At 44.4% G+C, this 20,809-nt stretch overlaps 2 protein-coding genes across 2 annotated transcripts; both read left to right on the top strand.

Moving 5' to 3' along the window:
* Positions 1-5,221: 5,221 nt before the first annotated feature.
* myrfl (myelin regulatory factor like) lies at positions 5,222-12,083 on the top strand. The gene is made up of 22 exons (XM_029495678.1): positions 5,222-5,294; positions 5,717-5,810; positions 6,348-6,412; positions 6,504-6,885; positions 6,964-7,176; positions 7,270-7,465; positions 7,550-7,626; positions 7,732-7,842; positions 7,916-8,006; positions 8,086-8,286; positions 8,362-8,470; positions 8,549-8,658; positions 8,733-8,878; positions 9,577-9,732; positions 9,804-9,875; positions 9,963-10,009; positions 10,230-10,412; positions 10,558-10,642; positions 10,733-10,807; positions 10,886-10,997; positions 11,770-11,841; positions 11,994-12,083. Exons 1-22 carry the CDS (start codon positions 5,222-5,224, stop codon positions 12,081-12,083), a joined length of 2,760 nt encoding a protein of 919 aa, XP_029351538.1.
* A 3,777-nt stretch (positions 12,084-15,860) lies between these two features.
* Positions 15,861-20,229, top strand: LOC115036590 (T-complex protein 1 subunit beta-like). Its single transcript, XM_029494809.1, is given in 17 exon segments — positions 15,861-15,911; positions 16,711-16,785; positions 16,893-16,958; positions 17,055-17,166; positions 17,379-17,455; positions 17,536-17,648; positions 17,791-17,993; positions 18,072-18,118; positions 18,120-18,173; positions 18,477-18,604; positions 18,731-18,834; positions 18,909-19,028; positions 19,112-19,240; positions 19,326-19,429; positions 19,518-19,617; positions 19,690-19,831; positions 19,913-20,229. Coding segments are annotated over 17 exon segments (1,608 nt in total). The 5' UTR covers positions 15,861-15,908; the 3' UTR covers positions 19,944-20,229.
* Positions 20,230-20,809: the final 580 nt, after the last annotated feature.

The following is a 20,809-nucleotide window of genomic DNA, read 5'->3' on the forward strand; positions in this document are numbered from 1 at the left end:
AGGACGCATCGTTCCACATCAGCAGACGATGAAGATAGAGACGCATCAAAAAATGAATAACCACATCTGAACCTTTTTTTCAGCTTCAGACTAATCAGTTTTATTCATTTTATTTGGAAAACGAATCACATAAAAATGAACATGGCAGGCGTTGGCACAGATGCACCAGTTGGGAAATGTGCTTCTCAAAGAGTTAGTGTTATAAGAAGGTACAGAGGAAAGCTAGTTAGCTTAGCATAGCACCAAAACTGGAAACTACTCAGTGATTCAGCCAATCCCAGCTCACTCGGGGCGAGGGGCGGGGTCACCCTGGACAGGTCTGCAGTCCATCACGGCGCCAACACTGAACTGTTTAACAGGCCAATCCACCAGAAACACTTCCCCATGAACTCATCTTCATTCTGATTTTTATAGAAGCTAATTTGTTGGACTTGTTGAGATGAGTCACACCAAATTTATGCTAAAACAATTGCACAATTATCCAGAACAACCCACTTCGATGACTCACTGCTCACATTGAGGGGAGGAGTGTTAATTATCTTCGATGACTCACTGACTCACACGAACCTGAACAGTCTTTGTTGTTTTCATTTTCCAACCAGTCACTTGAAGAAAGCACGGAGCTAACTTTTAATTTGGTTGTTTTATGTTTTATTTCTGCCCAGCTGCTCGAACAATAGCATCAATCGATTTCTACCTAATAGTAAATTAATAAACACAACCATTTCATTTATTCTTCCATTATGAAACAGTAGATTGGCAAACTGTTCCTGCTCAAAGTCCATTTCAATTTTTCCCTCATTGGTTTGTGAGCTTCTGTTTTGAAGCCTCCAATTTGCAATTTGTCTGTCGGCCATCTTGGTTTTATTGAAATCACAACAAACTGTACAGGAGTCTGAGACCATAAACTCATCAGGAAAAATTTTACTGAATAAATAAATTAGGGAAGAAAGAGGAACATTTTCCCGTAGACTTCAACACAATTAGTTAGAATGAAGGTTGAAGGCTCTTCACTTTAGAGCGTTTTAAAAAGTAAGCTGATACGTTTGCTCAGGTCGTGTGAGATGAGACGGTTGGCACGGTAACGCTATTGTTTCGCTAATCTGATTTCCAGGTCACCGATAAGAAAGTCAACAGTGATAACAAAGACAATGGAGTGTGTGTGGTAAGACAGAGGTGTTATTGTGGAGCAGAAATTATTTTTATGTTTCTCTGACAGGAGCTGGGTGACTGAACTCTCAGAGGTCAGAGGTCAGGAAACATCAAATAAGATGGAAGCCGCAAATATTCGAACACAGCCGTCAGCAGGAAACCAGCAGCTTTGTTTGTTCTCTCAAAAAAAATATTAACATCAAATGTGTTTATATTCAAAACCCAGACCTGAACCTGCACGCCTCAGAAACCAAATCCCAAACCAGGCCAAGTTTTACTTCTTCTTCAAACACACAAAGTCTGGTGATTTCTTTGGAAACGTTTTTCACACAAATATAAAATAAATAACGGTTCTGACAGCAGCAATAATTAATATCTTCTCTTTTCACTGCGTCCAGGAAATGATCAGAGTCGGAGAGAAGCTGCCTGTGGATTCAAATCCTGAGTCCAGCTGCTTCAGACGGACTCGCTGCTGCAGTCGTGTTATGATACACAACTTTTAGTTCTGGTTAGTTATTTACTTACATCTTGATAAATACATCTCCAGCTTATTTTCTTTTCCTGCCACCATTCGAGACCTCGAGACCTACGAGGGTCCCGCTGGGATCCTTCCAGTCCTCTGAAGCCTCCGGCTCCGACCAGCACCGACATAAACACAACTTCCCGTCAACCGCTGCCCAGAGCGGCTGCACTTTCTGACACTGAGCCGAAGACTCCAACCTGAGTCGGGACCACCGACAGCAGGTCGGTACCCAACTGGGCCGGTCCTGAACTGACAGTCACGTGACCTCGTCCCTCTGCTCATCGTTCTCTCATTCTTCATCATCTTGTTTTATATTGTTGTTTATCATTCGAGACTTGATTGGTCTGTTTTTGTTTTCTTGACACACGACTCCAGAGCCACAACTTCGGGTCTCATAAATGTTGTAATTACTTTATTTCAGTTCAGCTCGACCTTCTGAGAATCTAAATGGAGCAGATGTTTGAATAAAATCATCTGGAAACCAACAACAGCTTAATAACCGGCCCGGCTGTGATAACAGTGTCAGAACTCTCTTTTCCTCATAATTTGTACCAGATTACAAAGACCTTTCCAAGAACCTACTAGAAAATTGTTCATAGTTTTATGGGCTCATAAAATGAAGCATTACTGCTCATTTCCCAACATAAAACTACACAAACTGTCTCAAAGCTCTCTACACACTGCCAGGAATTAAACTCTGGTGGAGAAATATTAAATGCATCTTTTATTGTGTTGGGTTAAAAGCGAGTAGAAAGGAGATCAAGGTGGATGACCGGGTCAGCGAGGCCACAGCAGACCGCTGTTGGCGTTTGGTCTCTTACCAACGGACGAGCTTGGTTTCTTTTAAAGATGGCTGTCATATTTCTCCAACGCTGACAAAGTGGCTTTTGTGCGAAGCTCCAACCAGAGCTGAAGCAGACCAGCATCAGGAAACTGTGGGGCAGCGACAGATGTCTTATTTTGATGGTTGGTGCAGTAAAACATTTTTGGGGTCATTTTGCTAAAGCAGCAGATATTTTTTTTTTTAAAGCAAACCAAATGACAGCAAGGCAGCTATGAGACGATGAACAAACAGAGAATTATGAGCTGAATCTAACTTCAGTTTCTTTACGTTTCAAGTTTTTCTTGATTTGTTAATTTGATTCTTCTGGCCTGATGGATGCGTTCTTTTTAAATCGTTAACGCCAAAATAAAAAATAAGTTCCACGAAAAGGAGGAGACCAAACACAGAGTTAAAAGAGACTCACACATTCTGTAACTGCTGCTTATCAAAGTGTCACGTTGTGTTTCTCTTCACGCACAAACAGACATAACAACTGCAGGAAGCTGAAGTCTCCGGTGAACAAAAGGTGGGCAGAGAGATTCACCTGTCAGGAGGTTACTTCAGGAAGAGGCGTGTTCTCCACAAAGCCTTTTGTCTGAGTCCACGCTCAGATTAATCATTACTTCCTTCAAATGATGTTTACATTGAGAGAATTCAACCATTTGGCCTGAACACATCATTTAAAGTAACCAGATTTGGCGTGAAGGATTATCTAACAATGTAAACTGACTTTTCTTTATTGTGTCTAATTTATATTCATGACTTTGTGTTGACTTTGTACAGAAATTCAACATCTGTGCTTTAATGTTCACACCAGATTCAGACTTTATGGTGAAATTTCCGTCAATAAAAAGACAAATTCATATCATATGTCAGTTTTTGAATATAAAGTCTGTCGACTTTGTTCGGGCCCCATGTGGGTCACCCTGTGGACGGGACTCCTGACCTGGAGCACCATCTACTGGACAGACACTCACATTCAAGAGTTATTTATGATGCTGTCAGATTCCCTGTTCTGTTCTGTTCTGCCTCCTGCTGGAGAGGAAGTTCCTGACATCCCCGAAGGAAGAGGGAAAGAGAAATTTAATTTAATTTTTAAAACTGAAAATATGGCACATAATTACCATTAAAAACAATCATTAGGACTTGAAATGCTGTCAAAAGGGATCAGATTCAGTCTTTAAAGGCATCCGTATGTAAAATGTCTGTCCTGACGCACCTTCATCTTCGGCACAAACATTCATGTGCATTTAAAAAGTATTAATGAGATTGTGGTGGTCAGGGGTCAAAGGTCAAGGCCACTGTGACTGCAGAGGACACAGAAATTCTGACAAAGCATATTTCATATAATTCTAAATAAACAAGGCGGAGCGATGCGACCGTGAGGATTCATGTCATTATTATGTTCAGCTGCTGTTCTGTTTTGTGCGATGAAGATGACATCGGTTTATGTTGTTGTTGTTTCCTGCAGCGGATGATTCAAGTAAATATTCCGTTAAAATCCCATTTACAGACAGATGGATGAGTCACATGACAAATCAAAAGTATTGAATAAATCTGTGTGTTCACTTCCAGTAAGATGGCTGCCTAGTTTATGGCTTCATCGCCCACACACACACACACACACACACACACAGGTGTGTTAATACTTGGGTCAGGTGTGCGAATGTCTTTCCTGTTCAAAGCTCAAAGTCCAGCTGACAGACAGACGATCCACAGACACCGCAAACAAGAAGAAGATTTATCCAAAAGGACACATTTCTTTATTGTTTCCAGCTGAAGAGACGGAAAACAAAGAAGATTATCAGACATATTTTTGGGGGACGTGCTGGGACAGAAAATCTGAGTCCAACTCAGCTCACAGATGGATTACACCTGAGAGGAGCTGCTGGCGCTGATCTCATAAATCACTGCTGAACTGCTGACTGGCGGCCATCTTGGAGAGTCACACAGGTCAGTTTGAACAAATGAGCGTTTGTCATCAGATGTGCTTTATTTTAGATATTTCTGAAGGAAAGCAGCAAAACATCATTAAGAAAATCGTTAATGGAGGCGTTCCATTTAGCTGCTTCAGTTTCTGGTCCTGATGTTCACGCTGCCTCAAAGCCAAAACTTCCTGAGACATCCGAACACACCAGAGCACCAGAGTTTTATTTTGAAGAGATGAATGGATGAACAGTGCTCACTCAACTCAGAAGATACTGACATTAACACATGTCCCAGAATGCAATTTGTGTATTTTGATTCTATGAAAACTTCCTGATTTCATGTAACATTTAAAGATTTCAGCTTGGTTAAAGGTGAACTAAGTCATTCTGGAGCCGCAGCTAAACAAACCTTACAACAGGAACTAACCCTAACCCTTTACACACCCAACAAGCACACAAGCAGAATACGTTTTATTTTCCTCCTGCTGGGAGGAAGAGTCTCTTCTGGCTAACTGGAATGGAAATTCTCCGTTTTCATCATTATTACTGAATAAAACACTTTCCAAACATGAAATGGTCCAAATAAACAGGATATCTTTGTGCGTCAGACGTTAAACCGTCTGTTGTGGTTCAACCTTGATCTTTGTATCAGACTGCGTCATAAACTGCCTGCAAACTCTTCAATAGTAATTCGTGTTAATTCATTAATGGCTGACAATATTTGATTTGAATTGTCCTCACTCCAGCAGGACCCCCCCGGTCCCTCCCCAGCCTCAGTGCCGCCCTGTGGGCAGCATGGAGCCCGGACTGAGCCGGCTGCCCGTCCAGGTCCTGGGGGAGAACGAGGCGCTGCAGCAGTTCTTCAGTGGTGAGCTGTCAGATCAGAGAAACTCTGATTCACACATCAGCAGGTTTCTTCAGACGTTTTGGAAGATCATCAGGAAATTAAAGCTGTAAAATACATCTGAGAAGGTTCCTGAAGAACTTCCTGACGTTGTCCTCCACCTAGATGTCTCGGATGTGAGCCATTTGGGCTTCACTGTATGACAGTTTATCTGGAGGAGAAGGTGGAGCAAAGAAAACGTGACATAAAGTAAATGAAATAAAAAGAAATGTTCAATGAAAAAAAAAAAACAGGTACAAAGAGAGAAGAAACGTGTACAAACAAAAAGCGACACAAATCGAGTTGGAATATGTGATTAGACAGAAAATGGCAGCAGAAACACAAAACAACTGTGGACACGGTCGATGAGACTGTCGGATTAAACTGACTGAAATGTGTGTGTGCAGGTCAGGATGTGAGCGGCATGTTGGACAGCTCTGTTGCCGTGGATACGAGCATCCTGGAACAGTATCTCAGCAACGACGTGGATCCCAACAACTTGTAAGATCCACACAAACTCAGGCCTCAATGTGATGAACACAAACTCACGTCCTGTTTTCTTTCAATTAATTTAATCCAGTCAGCAGTTGATTTGATATTTTCAGATTCATTTATCACAGATTCCACAAAATCCAACTCAGAGGTTGTTTATTTGAGTCACGCAGGAAGTTTTAAAGCCTTGAAAAGGGATTAGATCGAGGAACGAGTTGTAGTAGTAACAAAGTTGTCACACATTTATATAACACACATAAAAACCACTTTGACCCAGTTAGTTATCAACTGACCAGGCTGTAAACACTGAAACAACACAAAGCACACCACAACATACCACCTTTAATACACAAAAATAAAAAATAAAGATACCATAAAAACATTTTTCCCCTGAAAGGAATTATTAGAAATCACAAGAAACCAAAACCCTCAGAGGAAAAAATCGATCTGAGAAATTTGAGGATTATTTCAAACGTTAATAAGAATGACTTCTTCCACAAATGTAGTTTTTATCCGGTCGTGTCCATTTCTGTGCTTTTTTCCCAGCATGCTCCCTGAGTCTCCTCCTGACTCGAGCTCCGAGGCCTGTTCACCTGTTCACCAGATCTCAGGTCAGTCTCAGCTGGTCGTTTCTTGTTGTAGTTGGTGACGGTTGGTAGATTCAGACTAACCAGACAGAAGCACGCTGTCCTGTTCCGTCAGACTTCCACCACGGGCCGTCCTGTTGGTCCGGCCAGCAGACCCCCCAGGAAGGTTTTCAGCAAACTGCTGCTTCATCCTGTCGCTTCAAGGGCCCCGCCCTCTCCAACATGCTGACCCACAATCAGCCCCGCAGTTTGGGCCTCATTAACACTTTCATCAAGTCTGGGACCCCGCCCAGTCCTCCTACTGGCCCCGCCCCCCTGCAGACCCAGAACTCGCCTGAGCGCCAGCACTACCTGAGTCCAGAGAGCTGCTCGCAGGTTTACACCTCCCCGCCACATCCTTCGCCACCTTTACCTGCCTCTAACAGCTACATGGGCCTACATTTGACCACGCCGCCCCCAGTGGGTCTGGCCGGCTCCGCCCCTTCGATACACACCTGGTAATGTTTTAGATTTTTCGCCTTTCAGTGACCCAGATCAGACTGGAGCACTAAAACCAGCTGTTTGTTCTTCTGCAGCTCCCAGCAGAGTAAAAAGAGGAGAAGATCAGACTGTGAAGACCCACCAGGAGGAGTGGAGCCGTCCTGCAGTGAAGCTGATGGGACCGCTGGTGGCGCTGTAGGGACCAGTGTGGGAGCTGGACTCCATTTAGCATCCTACCAGCTTCTTAACTGGGAACGGTATCATCCAGAGCAGTGGAGCGCTCTGTACGACAGAAACTACCAGAACCTGTGAGTCCAGAAAGCTGCCGGAGAAGTCAGGAATAAAAAAGCTGATAAATCCAGATGAGAAACGGTCTCAGCAGGTCTGGTCCTTGTTTCCAGGTCTCCTCCTGCCTACCACGTCGACACAGATAAAGGCTTCACCTACTCCACAGCCGACGAGGCCTTCATCTGCCAGAAGAAGAACCACTTCCAGGTCACCATCCACATCGGCGTGGCTGCAGAGCCGCAATACGTCAGAACGGCCAACAGCACCGATCAGGTCGACCACTTCCAGATAAAAGTGTTTGGGGTCAAGGTACGCTCTGGAACCTGGTCTTTCAGAACCTGACACACATTCAGCGTCACGTCTTACCTTTGACTTCCTGTTCTGCACTCACAGCTGGAAGCTCCAAGCCACCAGGTGACCATCGAGCAGTCGCAGCCTGACCGAAGCAAAAAGCCTTTCCATCCTGTCAGGTAGGGAACAGAGGAGGTTGGAGATCATTCCGCCGTCCACAGGGTCGGGGTTAGAGTTGGAGTCCTTAGACTCCTGAATAAAAACAACCCTTTCTGAACACTCAGGGTCAACCTTCCTGCCGGTAAGGTCACCAAGGTGACGCTGGGCCGACTGCACTTCAGCGAGACGACGGCCAACAACATGAGGAAGAAAGGGAAGCCCAACCCCGACCAGAGGTGTGGCAGACTTCCTGCGTAGTAAGATATAAAGTCCAGGCAGACAGGTGATGACTGACTCTACCTCTTCCAGGTATTTCCAGATGGTGGTCGGTCTTTACGCCGCCGTGGGAGAGCAGACCTTCCTCCTGACGGCTCTGGTGTCGGAGAGGATCATCGTCAGGGTAACTTCACAAACTCTGAACCCATAAAGTATAAACCAATATCCCAGCAGTCCCTGTATAAAACACAGCGCCCCCCCAGGCCTCCAACCCGGGTCAGTTTGAGACGGACGGCGACGCCGTGTGGCAGCGTGGGACGACGCCTGACGCCGTCATCTGTCAGGGTCGGGTCGGCATCAACACCGACTCCCCTGATGAGGCGCTGGTTGTCTGTGGCAACGCCAAGGTGATGGGCGCCATCATGCAGCCGTCTGACTGCCGGGTCAAAGATAACATCCAGGAAGTAAGAAGGTTAAAACGGCAGGAAGCCAAAATGAAGTCTTAGGAAGGAAATGAACTAACTTTGTTTGTTTGTCAGGCCGACTCTGAGCAGCAGCTGAAGAGAATCACTCAGATGAGAATAGTTGAGTTTGATTATAAACCAGAATTCGCCTCCACGGTGGGAATGGACCACACCCACCAGACAGGTGAACATCACACGGGCTCAGTGTGCTGATGTGGAAATGATTATTTTGGACATATTTATACTATTGTCGATGTTTCAGGTATAATAGCTCAGGAGGTGAAGGAGCTGCTGCCGTCAGCGGTGATGGAAGTCGGCGACATCACCTGTTTGAATGGAGAGAAGATCCAGAACTTCCTGATGGTGGACAAGGTACACAACTTACCCAGAATCTGTTCAGGGCTGTATTTGGATCCATCCTCATGTCCGTCCTCATCCTCCTCCAGGAGCAGATCTTCATGGAGAACGTCGGGGCGGTGCAGCAGCTCTCCAAACTCACCGACAACCTGGAGACCCGGATCAAAGACCTGGAGGTCTGGAACCTCCGGCTGGCTAAACTGAAGAGCCTGACGGGCAGCCTGCGATCTGTGGGGTACTTATCGATAGCACATGAGTGTTACCTGGTTAGGCTTCAGTTATTCTGTCATGAGATGTTTCTCATATTTTATCAATTTCAGTGAATAATCATAAAAATTGTTATTTAACAGGAGTTTAAAGTTCCATCAATGTTTAGATGTGTTTTTTCTCCTCAACTTCTCAGCTACATTTAGCTCACCACTTTCTGAAGGAACACACAGACAAACAAAAATGGAAAGCCTCCAAAAACTGAGAATACAGTGAAGAATGATTTATGTTTTAGAATATTCTTGCTTTATTTCGAACTGTTTATTTAGGAAGGTGAATTAGTTTTGTAACTTATCTTTGACTAAACACAGTTGGCATCGTATTTGAATACAATTAAACAAAATGCTCTTATCTGTGTCATCAAGTGAATTAGTTTATGGAAAAGTACTGATAGTGTTTGTTGCATAATCCTGGCTTCATTGTTATCATTGCATCGGTACGAATCAGAGTTCAAGGACATCCAGGATCTGAAGGCTTCTGTTTGTGACTGAACACAATTCATTCCAAATAGAAAAGGATGAAGTTGTGAAGTCGTTCTGTCTGTTTCCACCTGCGGCTTGTTGAAAGGCATTATGGGTAGAAAGCTCACAGCATTCATTCAGTTTGTCATGAACGAACGAAACAAGAAAAAAGGCTTTCAGTTTTTGTTTGTTTTTTCTTTAACAGGAAACCCAGAAAGAACAGCAGCGTGTCCACGATGTCCGCCGCCGACACGGGTAAGAGCGGGAAGGTCGAGAGGGAGAGACCGAAATCCAAACACTGTCTGCGGCGTAAAGTCTTCCAGCTGAGCGCCTTCGGCCTGCTGGCCGCCGTGGCCTTCTGGTGAGGCCCGACGCCTCCTATACGTCAATCATCATCAAGTCTGAAACGAATAACTGACTGTTTGTTTGCAGCATCATCTCCATCACGGTTCTGTACCTGCTGAATCTGGAGGAGAGAGATTTGGCCACCTCCCCCAACAACAGGTCTGACAAACACAATTAAAGACCCCAAAAACACTGAATATCTGCAGACAACAACCTCACAGCAGCTTTGTTGTTTGTGTTTGTTAGTAATGGGACGCTGGTTCCTGTGCAGACGACGGCCCGGACCACCTCAGGTACTCACATTCACCTTCAGGGCCACTGTGATAAAACACTGATTATTGATTATTAGCCGCCTGTGTAAAAGGACAACCAGGCTAATCCAGAGTCCACAGCGATAAAGATAATGACTGGATGTAAAATTAGCTGCTGATAAATGAGCAGGTTGATTCACTCCCTCACCAACTTATGACATGAACCTAATTTTGTCTCTTCGTGTTTCCGATCGTTGTCCAGCTCAGCCGACCCGGCTGCCCAACCCGTGGCCTCCAGACGTCGACTTCTGTGAGCTGCTGTACTGTGACAAGGCTTACTGCTGTCCTGCACAACCACAGAGCTCCACCAGCTCCACCAGCTCCACCAGCTCTGCAGAAAAAATAAAAGGAAAGCTCTATGACAAACTTAAAAATGCCAAAGACTGTAAGTTTCCTCTCGTTTCCTAAAACCTGAACAGCTGCACCACTCTGTGTTGATGAAACTGCCTCACACCAAAACATCAGACTTTTTCTTTGAATTTGAAATGAGAATCACAGCAATGCAAATAAAAATCACACTGATGTTTCAGGGACGAACACCACCATCCAATCATTCCGGATCAAAGAAAACCAGCAGCTGATCGACAACAGATACTGTCTGAGAGACGAATGTGGGTGAGTCCAGCTCATGAATGAAACAACGATCACAGCTTTAACATGGAATTTAAACTTCTGTCTTGATTGATTGATTGTTGCTTCCATCAGGCCGGGTCGGTACATCTTCAGAGTTCCCATCAGCCAGTTCGTCCCCATCAACATGAGAGTCACTCTGCTGATGAAGTGAGTTCTGACGTTAAAAGCCTGAAAACGTCTTTAAGCACTCGGATCAGTCAACACGATCGCTTTCTGTTTCTGCAGCTCGACGGAGCTGCTGGTCGTCCATCTGTGTGGATTCGATGAGTCTGCAGTTTGTTCGGCTCTGCTGGATATTGAAACCGTCAGCGGCAGCCGATACCCGTCAAACACACAGGTCCGATCGGATTATTGATCAGCTGCTGGAGGAATCATCCAATACTCAATGCAGAGTTTATATTTTGGTTGAATGATGCATTTAGATGTTGTTGTTGTATGAAAAGCTTTTCTTCGAACTCTCTAATATCAGATATTATTAACGCTGTGTGTAGTTTTTGTGTTGTTGAACAACATGAGGTCATTTTGCAGTTGAACCAGAGACAGAAATTCATGTTGAACTGATGGGAGTGTTGTACTGTTGGTTTTTGTGTGTCTTTGTTGGTTTGAGTCTCTGAGGTTGCGGTCCACTGACTCGGGTTAATAATTCAGGCCGAGGGGCAGAAACGCTGATGAATAATGGAAGTGTTGCAGGATTTCCCTCACGTCACGACAACAACACCAACAACACACTAATCACAGCCACGATCGCACAACACCAACGACACACCGACCCACCGACCCACATATCACAGCTGCTTTTGTTTTAGTAACACTAAAACTTTACCAAGCTGCTTCAGGTTTCATTCATCAATAGGAACGTTTCTGACTTTTCATGATGAATTAAATGTTTAAGTAGATTTGTTCCGGTCCTAATTTGGGATTTTCTGTGTGAATATTTATGGATGCTTTTGGGGTTTATTTGACATTTTATTGGCTGTAAAACTGGAGTCAGATCCTGAAAATAACTGAACTTGGAGCCCTTTGAGGAACGGTGATGATGCCAACATGGCCTCATTTGAAATGAATTACCTTTAATAGTTTGATCTTTTTCTTTTGTCTGTCTTTGGCAGGGAGAACACGAGTGGCCCCTCCACGTGGCTCGTCTTTATCACAGCTCATATCATTTCCGCTCCACAGTGGCAGTAAGACAAAACATTTATTTATATTTCTCTTTCTCTTCGTAACACTCGCAGCGACAGACTGAACTTTAATCATTTAGTTTTACTGAGCAGATCTGCAGACACACAACAACCTTTTTTGTATCTTCTACATTAATCGAAGTGTGTTTCTGCAGGGCCAAGCTGACTGCACTACCGACCATCACTACAGGGGGGCGCTCTTCACTGACTACGTTTTCCACTTCTACAGACGCTGCACACACTAAGAAAGAAATGACTAAAGATACCAACACGTTTCATTTATATTTAATATCTTCAGTGTTCTCATAAAGCAGACCATTCTGAAGATGCAGACTCATTTTTATGATCATATAAATCCCTTAATAATTTTAAAATATGGTCAGCAGAAGTTCAGATCAGATGTCAAAGTATTTCCTTCCGTTCTCATATAGACCAGATTAGAGCAAAGATTAGGTCAAAGTTCACTCCATCAACATCCGTCCATCAGAAAAGTGACAATAATTATTGATTTTAGTCAACATTAAGATTAATTCCTCTAATTAATCTTGATTATTAGTTAGTTAACTAGTTACTATGCTGTCTGTAGACTTTTCTTCTCCTTTTAGCTCATACTTGCATAAATGTTAAAACACGAGATTAATCTCTGAACTCTAAGAAAACTTTGAAAACTACATCAGATTTCCTAATAAAAGTAAAAATTTGTTCCCATATTGTGGTGTTTGAATGCACATTTTTGACCTAAACGCCGCTACGTAAAGAATGAAGAAATTTAAATAACAGACTCTGTAATTCAGGATTATCTTTTCTGAACTGACAGAAAAAGTTCTGCTGTAAACTCCAGCAGTAATTATCTGACTGTGTGTGTGTTAAAGTTACTTGTTAAAAACTAATATTTTCATAGTTTGGGTCATTTCTGAGTGTGAAACTGTTCAAATTAATGTTTTCTATGTCTGAATCCTGACTGCTCTGCTTTATCTGAAATTAAAGCTAATAAACAGTGAGGTAGTTCAATAAAAATGTTTTTAAAAGTCCCTCCTTTCTTTGTGTACCTTTTGTCTTAACAGTAATCTTTTTTTGTACTCATCCTAAGATTGTGTACTGTTTCCATAAGTAAGACATTAAATATAAAAGGTCAGTTTTCCCTGTTAGCTGTTGAAGATGCGTTGTGTTTATTTAAAATGAATGTGCAGTTCTTCAGCTGACACAGAAACACTGATGACTAATTCAGGCGGAGGAGGTGCAGCAGAAACACACAACTAATCAGGTGTGGGAGACAAAGAGCTGAGACGAAGCTGCAGGACGTCCTCAGAACAGGCGGCAGATGGACGTTCAGGCCGACGTGAGTATCTCCAACAAAACGACTTTTCTCTTCTGTTTTCATGACTTTCATTAAAAACTGAACTGAATTGTGTGTAAAAAAAAAAAACGAAAACGAACTGTAAATGAAATTCACCCCCTTAAAGAAGCAGATGAGACTGATCCATCAGTGTGAAAGGAGCTTCAGGGTGTTTATATATTTGTGTTCAATAAGAAAATACACAACTCAGTGAACAGCAAACTGAAATCAGGTGGAACATTCCCCACCGATACAGGTAACTAATATCTACTCAGTTGTCAGAGTGTGTGTGGTGTGTGTGTATGTGGTGTGTGTTGTGTGTGTGTGGTGTCGTCTGTCAGCCAGGAACACTGATGGACTGATATCGCCTGTCACCACGGTAACTGTCGTCGAGGGAAACTGTCTTTCTCCTCCACTTCCCAGCTTCTGTTTGTCCTCTGAGGACAGGTAATTAACTGATACCTGACTCTGTGTGTGTCTGTGTGTGTCTGTGTGTGTCTGTGTGTGTGCAGGGCAGGATGGGAGCTCGACATCTCTCCAAGATTAAAGAGGAGTCAGTCAGCCGAGAGCCCAGGTAACAGAGCAGCTGATTGGTTAACCATTCAATTTAATCAGAATGTCAACAGAACTGAAAGGAAGTCAGACTGTGTTGAAGTCTATGGGAAAATGTCCCTCCTCCTCCCTGATGAGTTTATGGTCTCAGTCTGAAATACAACATGATGTTCATTTTTTAAATGATGCTCCATTCAGAGGGAAAGGGGCGGGGCTAAAACTCAAACTAGTCATCACCAGCTCAGTCTGGATGGATCCATCAGATAACAGAGAGTCTGTCCAGCGAAGTGCGACCTTGGCGGCGGGATACATTACTGTGAACAGACACCAACCAGACTGCAAACAAATCTGAATGGAAATTAGTTTACATGGAAAATCAGCGTGTCTGTGTGTGTGTGTGTGTGTCCACGTGACCTCATGGAGACAAGAATAAAGACCTTTTGGGGTGAGGACCTGGTTCAGAGTTAGAGTTGCTGCTCGACATCACAACATGATGAGGTGACACACAAACTCTCTCTCTTTTTCTGTCAGCACATGTTTCCTTCCTTCGATCGTCCAGCAGCAGGCAGGCGGAGCAGGTGAAGCAGGTGTAGACCAGGTGGACAGACAGGAAGTGATGTGTCCCTCTGAGCCGGCGTCTCTGGCTCTGTACGAGCAGCAGAGGACGGTGGAGGACAACAAGAGTCTGCTGGACGAGGTGTCCACCTGTGGACCTTTGACAGGACCAGAACTGATAAATAATCAGCTGCTATTTTAAAGACGTCAATAATCCCGTGATCTGTCAAACAAAGTCAAATTGATTAAAACATAGAAATCAAAACATAAAAGGCTAAATTATATTTCTATTCCACTCTCCTTGATCTACAGTGCATGAAAAGTGTACCTTTTGAATGAAATAAATAGAAATATTTCCGTCGCCTCGTTGGAGCAGAACTTAAAGGTCTTCCTTGTTCTCCAGCTGGGTCGTATTGAGGCGGAGCTTCAGGAGAGTCAACGTCTGGACGCTGAGCAGCGGCAGGAAGCTGAATTCATCCGTCAGCAGGAGAACAAGCTGCTGTGGAAAAACCTCATTCACCTGAGTCTGAGCCAGCGCATCACCAAGTACACACACACACACACACACACACACACTTTGATCTTATCATAGTTGTGTTAACACTCACTGAATGAATTATTATTATTTACTATTATATACTATTATTATTATTATTAAGGCCCTGACCAGGGGGCCCCTAAGGACCAATCATTAAGGACATGCAACAAACAAAAACATCTGCTTCACTTTTCCTGATGAGTTTCTGGTCTCAGTCTTCAACACAACATGATGTTAACCCAGCTCCATGTAGAGGGGAGGGGTTAGGGGGCGGGGCCAGTGGAGCCGTACCACACCTACACTGTGTTTTTGTGGTCTTCTCCACAGACCTTGGGTCAGCAGCTACTTCAGGAAGTTCCCCATGCACATCTACTGTCTGCCTGTCCAGGCTGCCGATCACTGCCGCAGACGAGGGCTGAAGAAAAGGAGATGAATTATTCCCTGCTCTGCTTCCTAAGGGGACGTTTCTGCAGCACTTTTTGTGCCCTTGTGTGTCTGAGAAATAAAAATCTGAACCACTTTAAAGCTGCTGACGCTACAGAAACAGAGAATTTGGCTTTTATAGAATTAACTGGAGCCAACAGGCCTCAGACTGAACTCTGGATTGGAGTTATAGAAGAATAACAAAATCTGTCCAGCTGAGAAGACTGATGTGTCATTGTGGACATGTTGGAATCTTTTAGATAAATTTGGATGCAACTGTTGATTTATGGAATATTCATACATCCAATATTACTATTACCATTAAAAATAATAACACCAGAGCAGCCGAGATGTCTCTTTGTACACAGTATATTAATTCTGTGTAAAATAATGCTACCCTTTATTCTTAAATCTCAAACTAGTCTAATATATCAGGCACATAAATGTTAAAGTTTCCATTTATTCTGGAATTAAAGAAATGTGTTTTCCATGTTGTTTTTTAGACCCCTTTTTTTCAATCATCACACAAAATCTGTGCTTTTCATCAAAAGGAAGTTTTCCGTGATCACCCTTTAATGCAGCATTGCGTCCGTGCGTAACTACGTCATCACACGTCCGGCCCCTCCTTCTGTGCGTGCACGGCTCCAGCCCAGAATCTCACACATCATGGTGAGCTTTAGCTTCTAATTCCTCTTTTCTGCGGCGACACAAACGGGTTTAAACCAACTCGTCTGCTCCTTGAAGTGCTGTAGCTCCATCGGGCCGCACTAAAGAGTCTGTTCGGCCCGTTTTTAGCTCCTCTGCGGCTCTCAGCTAGCGAAGCTTACCGGCGAGGAAGCACATGGGCGTTATGAATGCGCTAGATGCTAAGCTAACGGCTAAAACACGTAACTCACAGAGACGATGATGGCTGCTGCTGCAGCTGAGAAAATAAGATCTCTGATGTTAAATCTTCAGCTCCAGTTTCTGTCGTCCGGACTCAGTTTGCTGTGATTCTTCTTATCACGTCTGTTAGCATGTTAGCTTAGCCTTTAGCTTGTCATCTGGGCTTTGTGGCTGTCAGATCAGACTTTTTATTCAACACCAGCCGAAAAAACACAAATTACATTTATTTAACGGTTCACACAAACTCTTCTTTATCATCTAGTTTTATTTTAGTGGCCACATCTTGTTTTAAAACGCTCTCTTTTTTTTTTAAAAATAGTTTGGTTGGAAGCTTCTAGCGGTTTCCAGGCTGAAAGGATGCTGCTTTCAATGCTGCTCGGAATAAAGATTTTCGTCCACGCCTTAGCTGTACACAGTAGTCTGCACAATAATGATCAAGTTAACTTAAATGTCATTACAATGATTAAATCTTCAATCAAAATTATTTAGTCATTACTTGTTGAACATTTTATGTTGCTGACAAATCATTTTTGTATACAAAGAGCTTATTGTTGGGTATAAAAGGAGCTGTCTCTGTCTGTAGGCGTCCTTATCAATGGCCCCGGTCAGTATCTTCAAACATGGAGCTGATGAAGAGAAAGCAGAGACTGCACGACTGGTATGTTTGTTGATTTGTGCTTTAGGTTTTTATTTTGCCGTTCACTCTTTGATTTAATAAGTGAACTAATTGCGTCCTTTAATCCAGACTGTGTGTTTCCTCTGCAGTCATCTTTCGTGGGCGCCATCGCCATCGGAGATCTGGTGAAGAGCACTCTAGGTCCAAAGGGGATGGTGGGTAATTGCAAAACCAGCAAGTGTTGATCTCGTTTGATGGGTTCCAATTCAGACGATTGAGCAGCAAACATTTCTTCCACTCTTGTTCTTCAGGATAAGATCTTAATGAGCGGAGCAAAAGGCGCCACTGTGACAGTGACCAACGATGGAGCGACCATCCTGAAAGCCATCGGTGTCGACAACCCAGCTGCCAAAGTTCTGGTTGGTGAGTGGAGATACTGAACGGTCGGGAGTCACATTAATCAAACAAACGATTATTATCCTGATTGATTTCATGTTTTGTCTCTAATATTTATGTTAAGAGTGAAATCATCCTGTAAAAAATGAACAGTAAAGCTCTTTTTAATGCTGTGAAATGTTTATCATAAATCAGTTTTTAAAGGAGGAATCTGGGGAATCATGAGTTTTTGTTTGCAGACATGTCAAAGGTTCAGGATGATGAAGTTGGAGACGGGACAACGTCTGTCACGGTGCTGGCTGCTGAGCTGCTGAGGGTAAAAATACCCATAATTCAGTCTGTTTTTAGGAAGTTTATGGACTTTGAAGAGTCGTTGACAAAACATTTCTGTCGCAGGAAGCGGAGCTCCTGATCGCCAAGAAGATCCACCCACAGACCATCATCTCCGGATGGAGGAAGGCGACTCAGACTGCGAGAGATGCTCTGAGGGAGGCGGCCGTCGACCACAGGTCAGCTGGTCTTTAGAGGATCAGCCAATCAGGCTAAACTGTATTTTTCTGACCTCAGAATGAAGAGAAAAGTTTCAACAGATGATGTGATCTTTTTATGTTTTCTCTCTCCCCACCTCATCATCTTCTTTCATCTCCATAGCAACGACGCCACTCGTTTCCAGGAAGACCTGCTGAACATCGCCCGGACCACCTTGTCCTCCAAGCTGCTGACGCACCACAAAGATCACTTTGCCCAGCTTGCCGTCAACGCTGTCATGAGGCTGAAGGGCTCCGGGAACCTGGATGCCATCCACATCATTAAGAAGCTTGGCGGCAGCCTCACTGACTCCTACCTGGACGAAGGTGAGCTCACCTGACGTGTCCCAGGCTGAAGGAGTCCCCTCTGATTGGCTGCTGTAACCAACCACTTTGTGTGTCCAGGTTTCCTGTTGGACAAAAAGATCGGAGTGAACCAACCGAAGAGGCTGGGAAAACGCCAACATCCTGATCGCCAACACCGGCATGGACACCGACAAGATCAAGGTACGACACACAGATCTGATCTGGTTTCTCCTGCAGCTGCTTCACAGTAAAAAACAGAATCTGTTGAGACTTTTATTGTGAAATATCACCTGGTTGTGATTGTATACTATTATTGTGAAAGGCCTCCACAGGAAGTGTGTGAAATGTGTGATGTGAGCAGAATTTGATCTGACCTGAGCGGCACTTTTTAAGGAGCTGTGTGTTTCCCTCTCGGTGCAGATTTACAGATTTCTGATCTTTGTGACTGTGTTTTCACTCTTGCTGTTCGTGTCTGTGTGTGTGATTGCGTGTCCTGCCCATCAGGTCTTTGGTTCCAGGGTCCGTGTTGACTCGATGGCGAAGGTTGCCGACATTGAGCTGGCGGAAAAAGAGAAGATGAAGGAGAAGGTCGATCGTATCCTGAAGCACGGGATCAACTGCTTCATCAACAGGTAAAAAAACACACTGGAGTCCGACACACTACCACTACACATCGACAACACACAGGTGGATCAAGATCTGCAACAACCAGTCGACCGACGTCAACAACAGATGTGTTTGTGTTTATTTCTCTGCAGACAGCTGATCTATAACTACCCAGAGCAGCTGTTTGCTCAGGCTGGCGTCATGGCCATCGAGCACGCCGACTTCGCCGGCGTGGAGCGCCTCGCTCTGGTCACGGGTACGTACACACTCAGTGTTATTTCATTTGAACTGCTTTAGTGTCATACAGCCATTAATAAAGTGTGTGTGTAGGCGGAGAGATCACCTCCACCTTCGACCATCCTGAGCTGGTGAAGCTCGGCCGCTGCAAACTGATTGAGGAGGTGATGATCGGAGAAGACACACTCATCCATTTCTCTGGAGTCGCCATGGGTACGACACGCACACACATGCTGTCTAAACCTGATCTGATATGTCTGTCTGTCACTGAGGCTTTGACTCCTCCCCCTCCTCAGGTGAGGCGTGCACCATCGTCCTGCGAGGAGCGACGCAGCAGATTCTGGACGAGGCGGAGCGTTCACTGCACGACGCTCTGTGTGTGTTATCTCAGACTGTGAAGGAGCCGCGCACTGTCTACGGAGGAGGTACGCACACACAGACACACACAGTATTTAGCAGGTCTGACGTGTTACTGATTCCCCCAATATTTGCCCCTCCTCGCCCTGACAGGCTGCTCTGAGATGCTGATGGCCAAGGTGGTGACTGATCTGGCCAATCGGACACCAGGAAAGGAGGCTGTTGCCATGGAGTCTTTCGCCAAGGCCCTGAGGATGGTACGAACCTGCTGAGCTCCGCTCATTTTTAAAGTTTTTTTTTTTTTAATCAGTTTAAATGAACTCCGTTGTCCGTTTCCTCCTCCAGCTGCCGACCATCATCGCAGACAACGCCGGCTACGACAGCGCCGACCTGGTGGCTCAGCTGAGAGCCGCTCACCAAGAGAACAAGACCACGTTTGGCCTGAGTGAGTTTCGTCACACATGGACTGCGGGTTTCCGTCGAACACTGAAGCTGACGGGTTTGTGTTCCCTTGCAGACATGTCTGAAGGCACAGTGGGCAACATGGCGGAGCTGGGCATCACAGAGTCCTTCCAGGTGAAGCGTCAGGTGCTGCTCAGCGCCTCCGAGGCCGCCGAGATGATCCTGAGAGTCGACAACATCATCAAAGCTGCTCCCAGGTCAGACCCCACCTCCCACTGGACCACCGTGTCGTTTCCTGTTTGTTTCTGTGTTCTGATTGTCGCTGTGTGTTTGTGCAGGCAGAGGGTTCCTGACCATCACCCCTGTTAGAGGAAGAGGAGGATGAGGAAGAACGGGGAAGGGGATCAGTTTTGTTATTTATCACCTCTGTGTAGATCAAATTAAAGAAAACGCTCCGCTGGTTTTTTTCTCTGTTGTGGAAGCACTGTACAGGCTAGGCGGCTAACGCTGGCTAACCATCAGACAGCAGGGAAAATGGCTGACGGCTCAGTTTGTGATGCTAACGTTAGCCGCAGGTGTTGGAGGCTGGTTATTATAACGTACATTTGGACATTGTTTTTGTTTACTGAAATAAATGAACCAATCCTCATCAGTAGCTTTGTGAGTCGTCCTCTGTTGTGTCGACCGGCGTTCACGCTATTTTGTCCCAACATCTGTCAGTTCACAGGTGAGAGTGACCGAGACCTCACAGTGTCAACAAACTGAAGTTACACAACCAGACTGAGGTCGGTCATCACAAAGCTCCGGTTGTTGACCCTGGTTGTTAAGCTGAGCGGTTGCCATGGTAACTGTAGCTCTGTGACCCCAAGTAGTTTTATCACTAAAAATCAAAAAGCTTCGGACTATAACTGGATTTTAGTCCAAGTTGTATTTAAAACCTTCCCAGTGGTTTTATATCTCGGCTGAGCGATAAAGCAGGTTGGTCAGCCAATCTGCTCCTCGCTTCTGAATCGTGTTGCTGTTGGTCTTTAAAATCTTAAACATTTAAGTACAAGTAAAACTAAACACGCTTCACATTGAAAGACAAAATATAAAGCCTTTAAAATATGTGGAGGAGTAAATGTTGTTTATAATTTAAAATGACACACACTGATGGGACGGGATCTGGGATTTTTGGGGTGGATTTCCTCAGACTGACTCAGATCCAATCAGAGTAGCAGTCGTCCTGATAACCT

This window comes from Echeneis naucrates, chromosome 23, assembly GCF_900963305.1.
Source record: "Echeneis naucrates chromosome 23, fEcheNa1.1, whole genome shotgun sequence".
NCBI classification, from domain to species: domain Eukaryota; kingdom Metazoa; phylum Chordata; class Actinopteri; order Carangiformes; family Echeneidae; genus Echeneis; species Echeneis naucrates.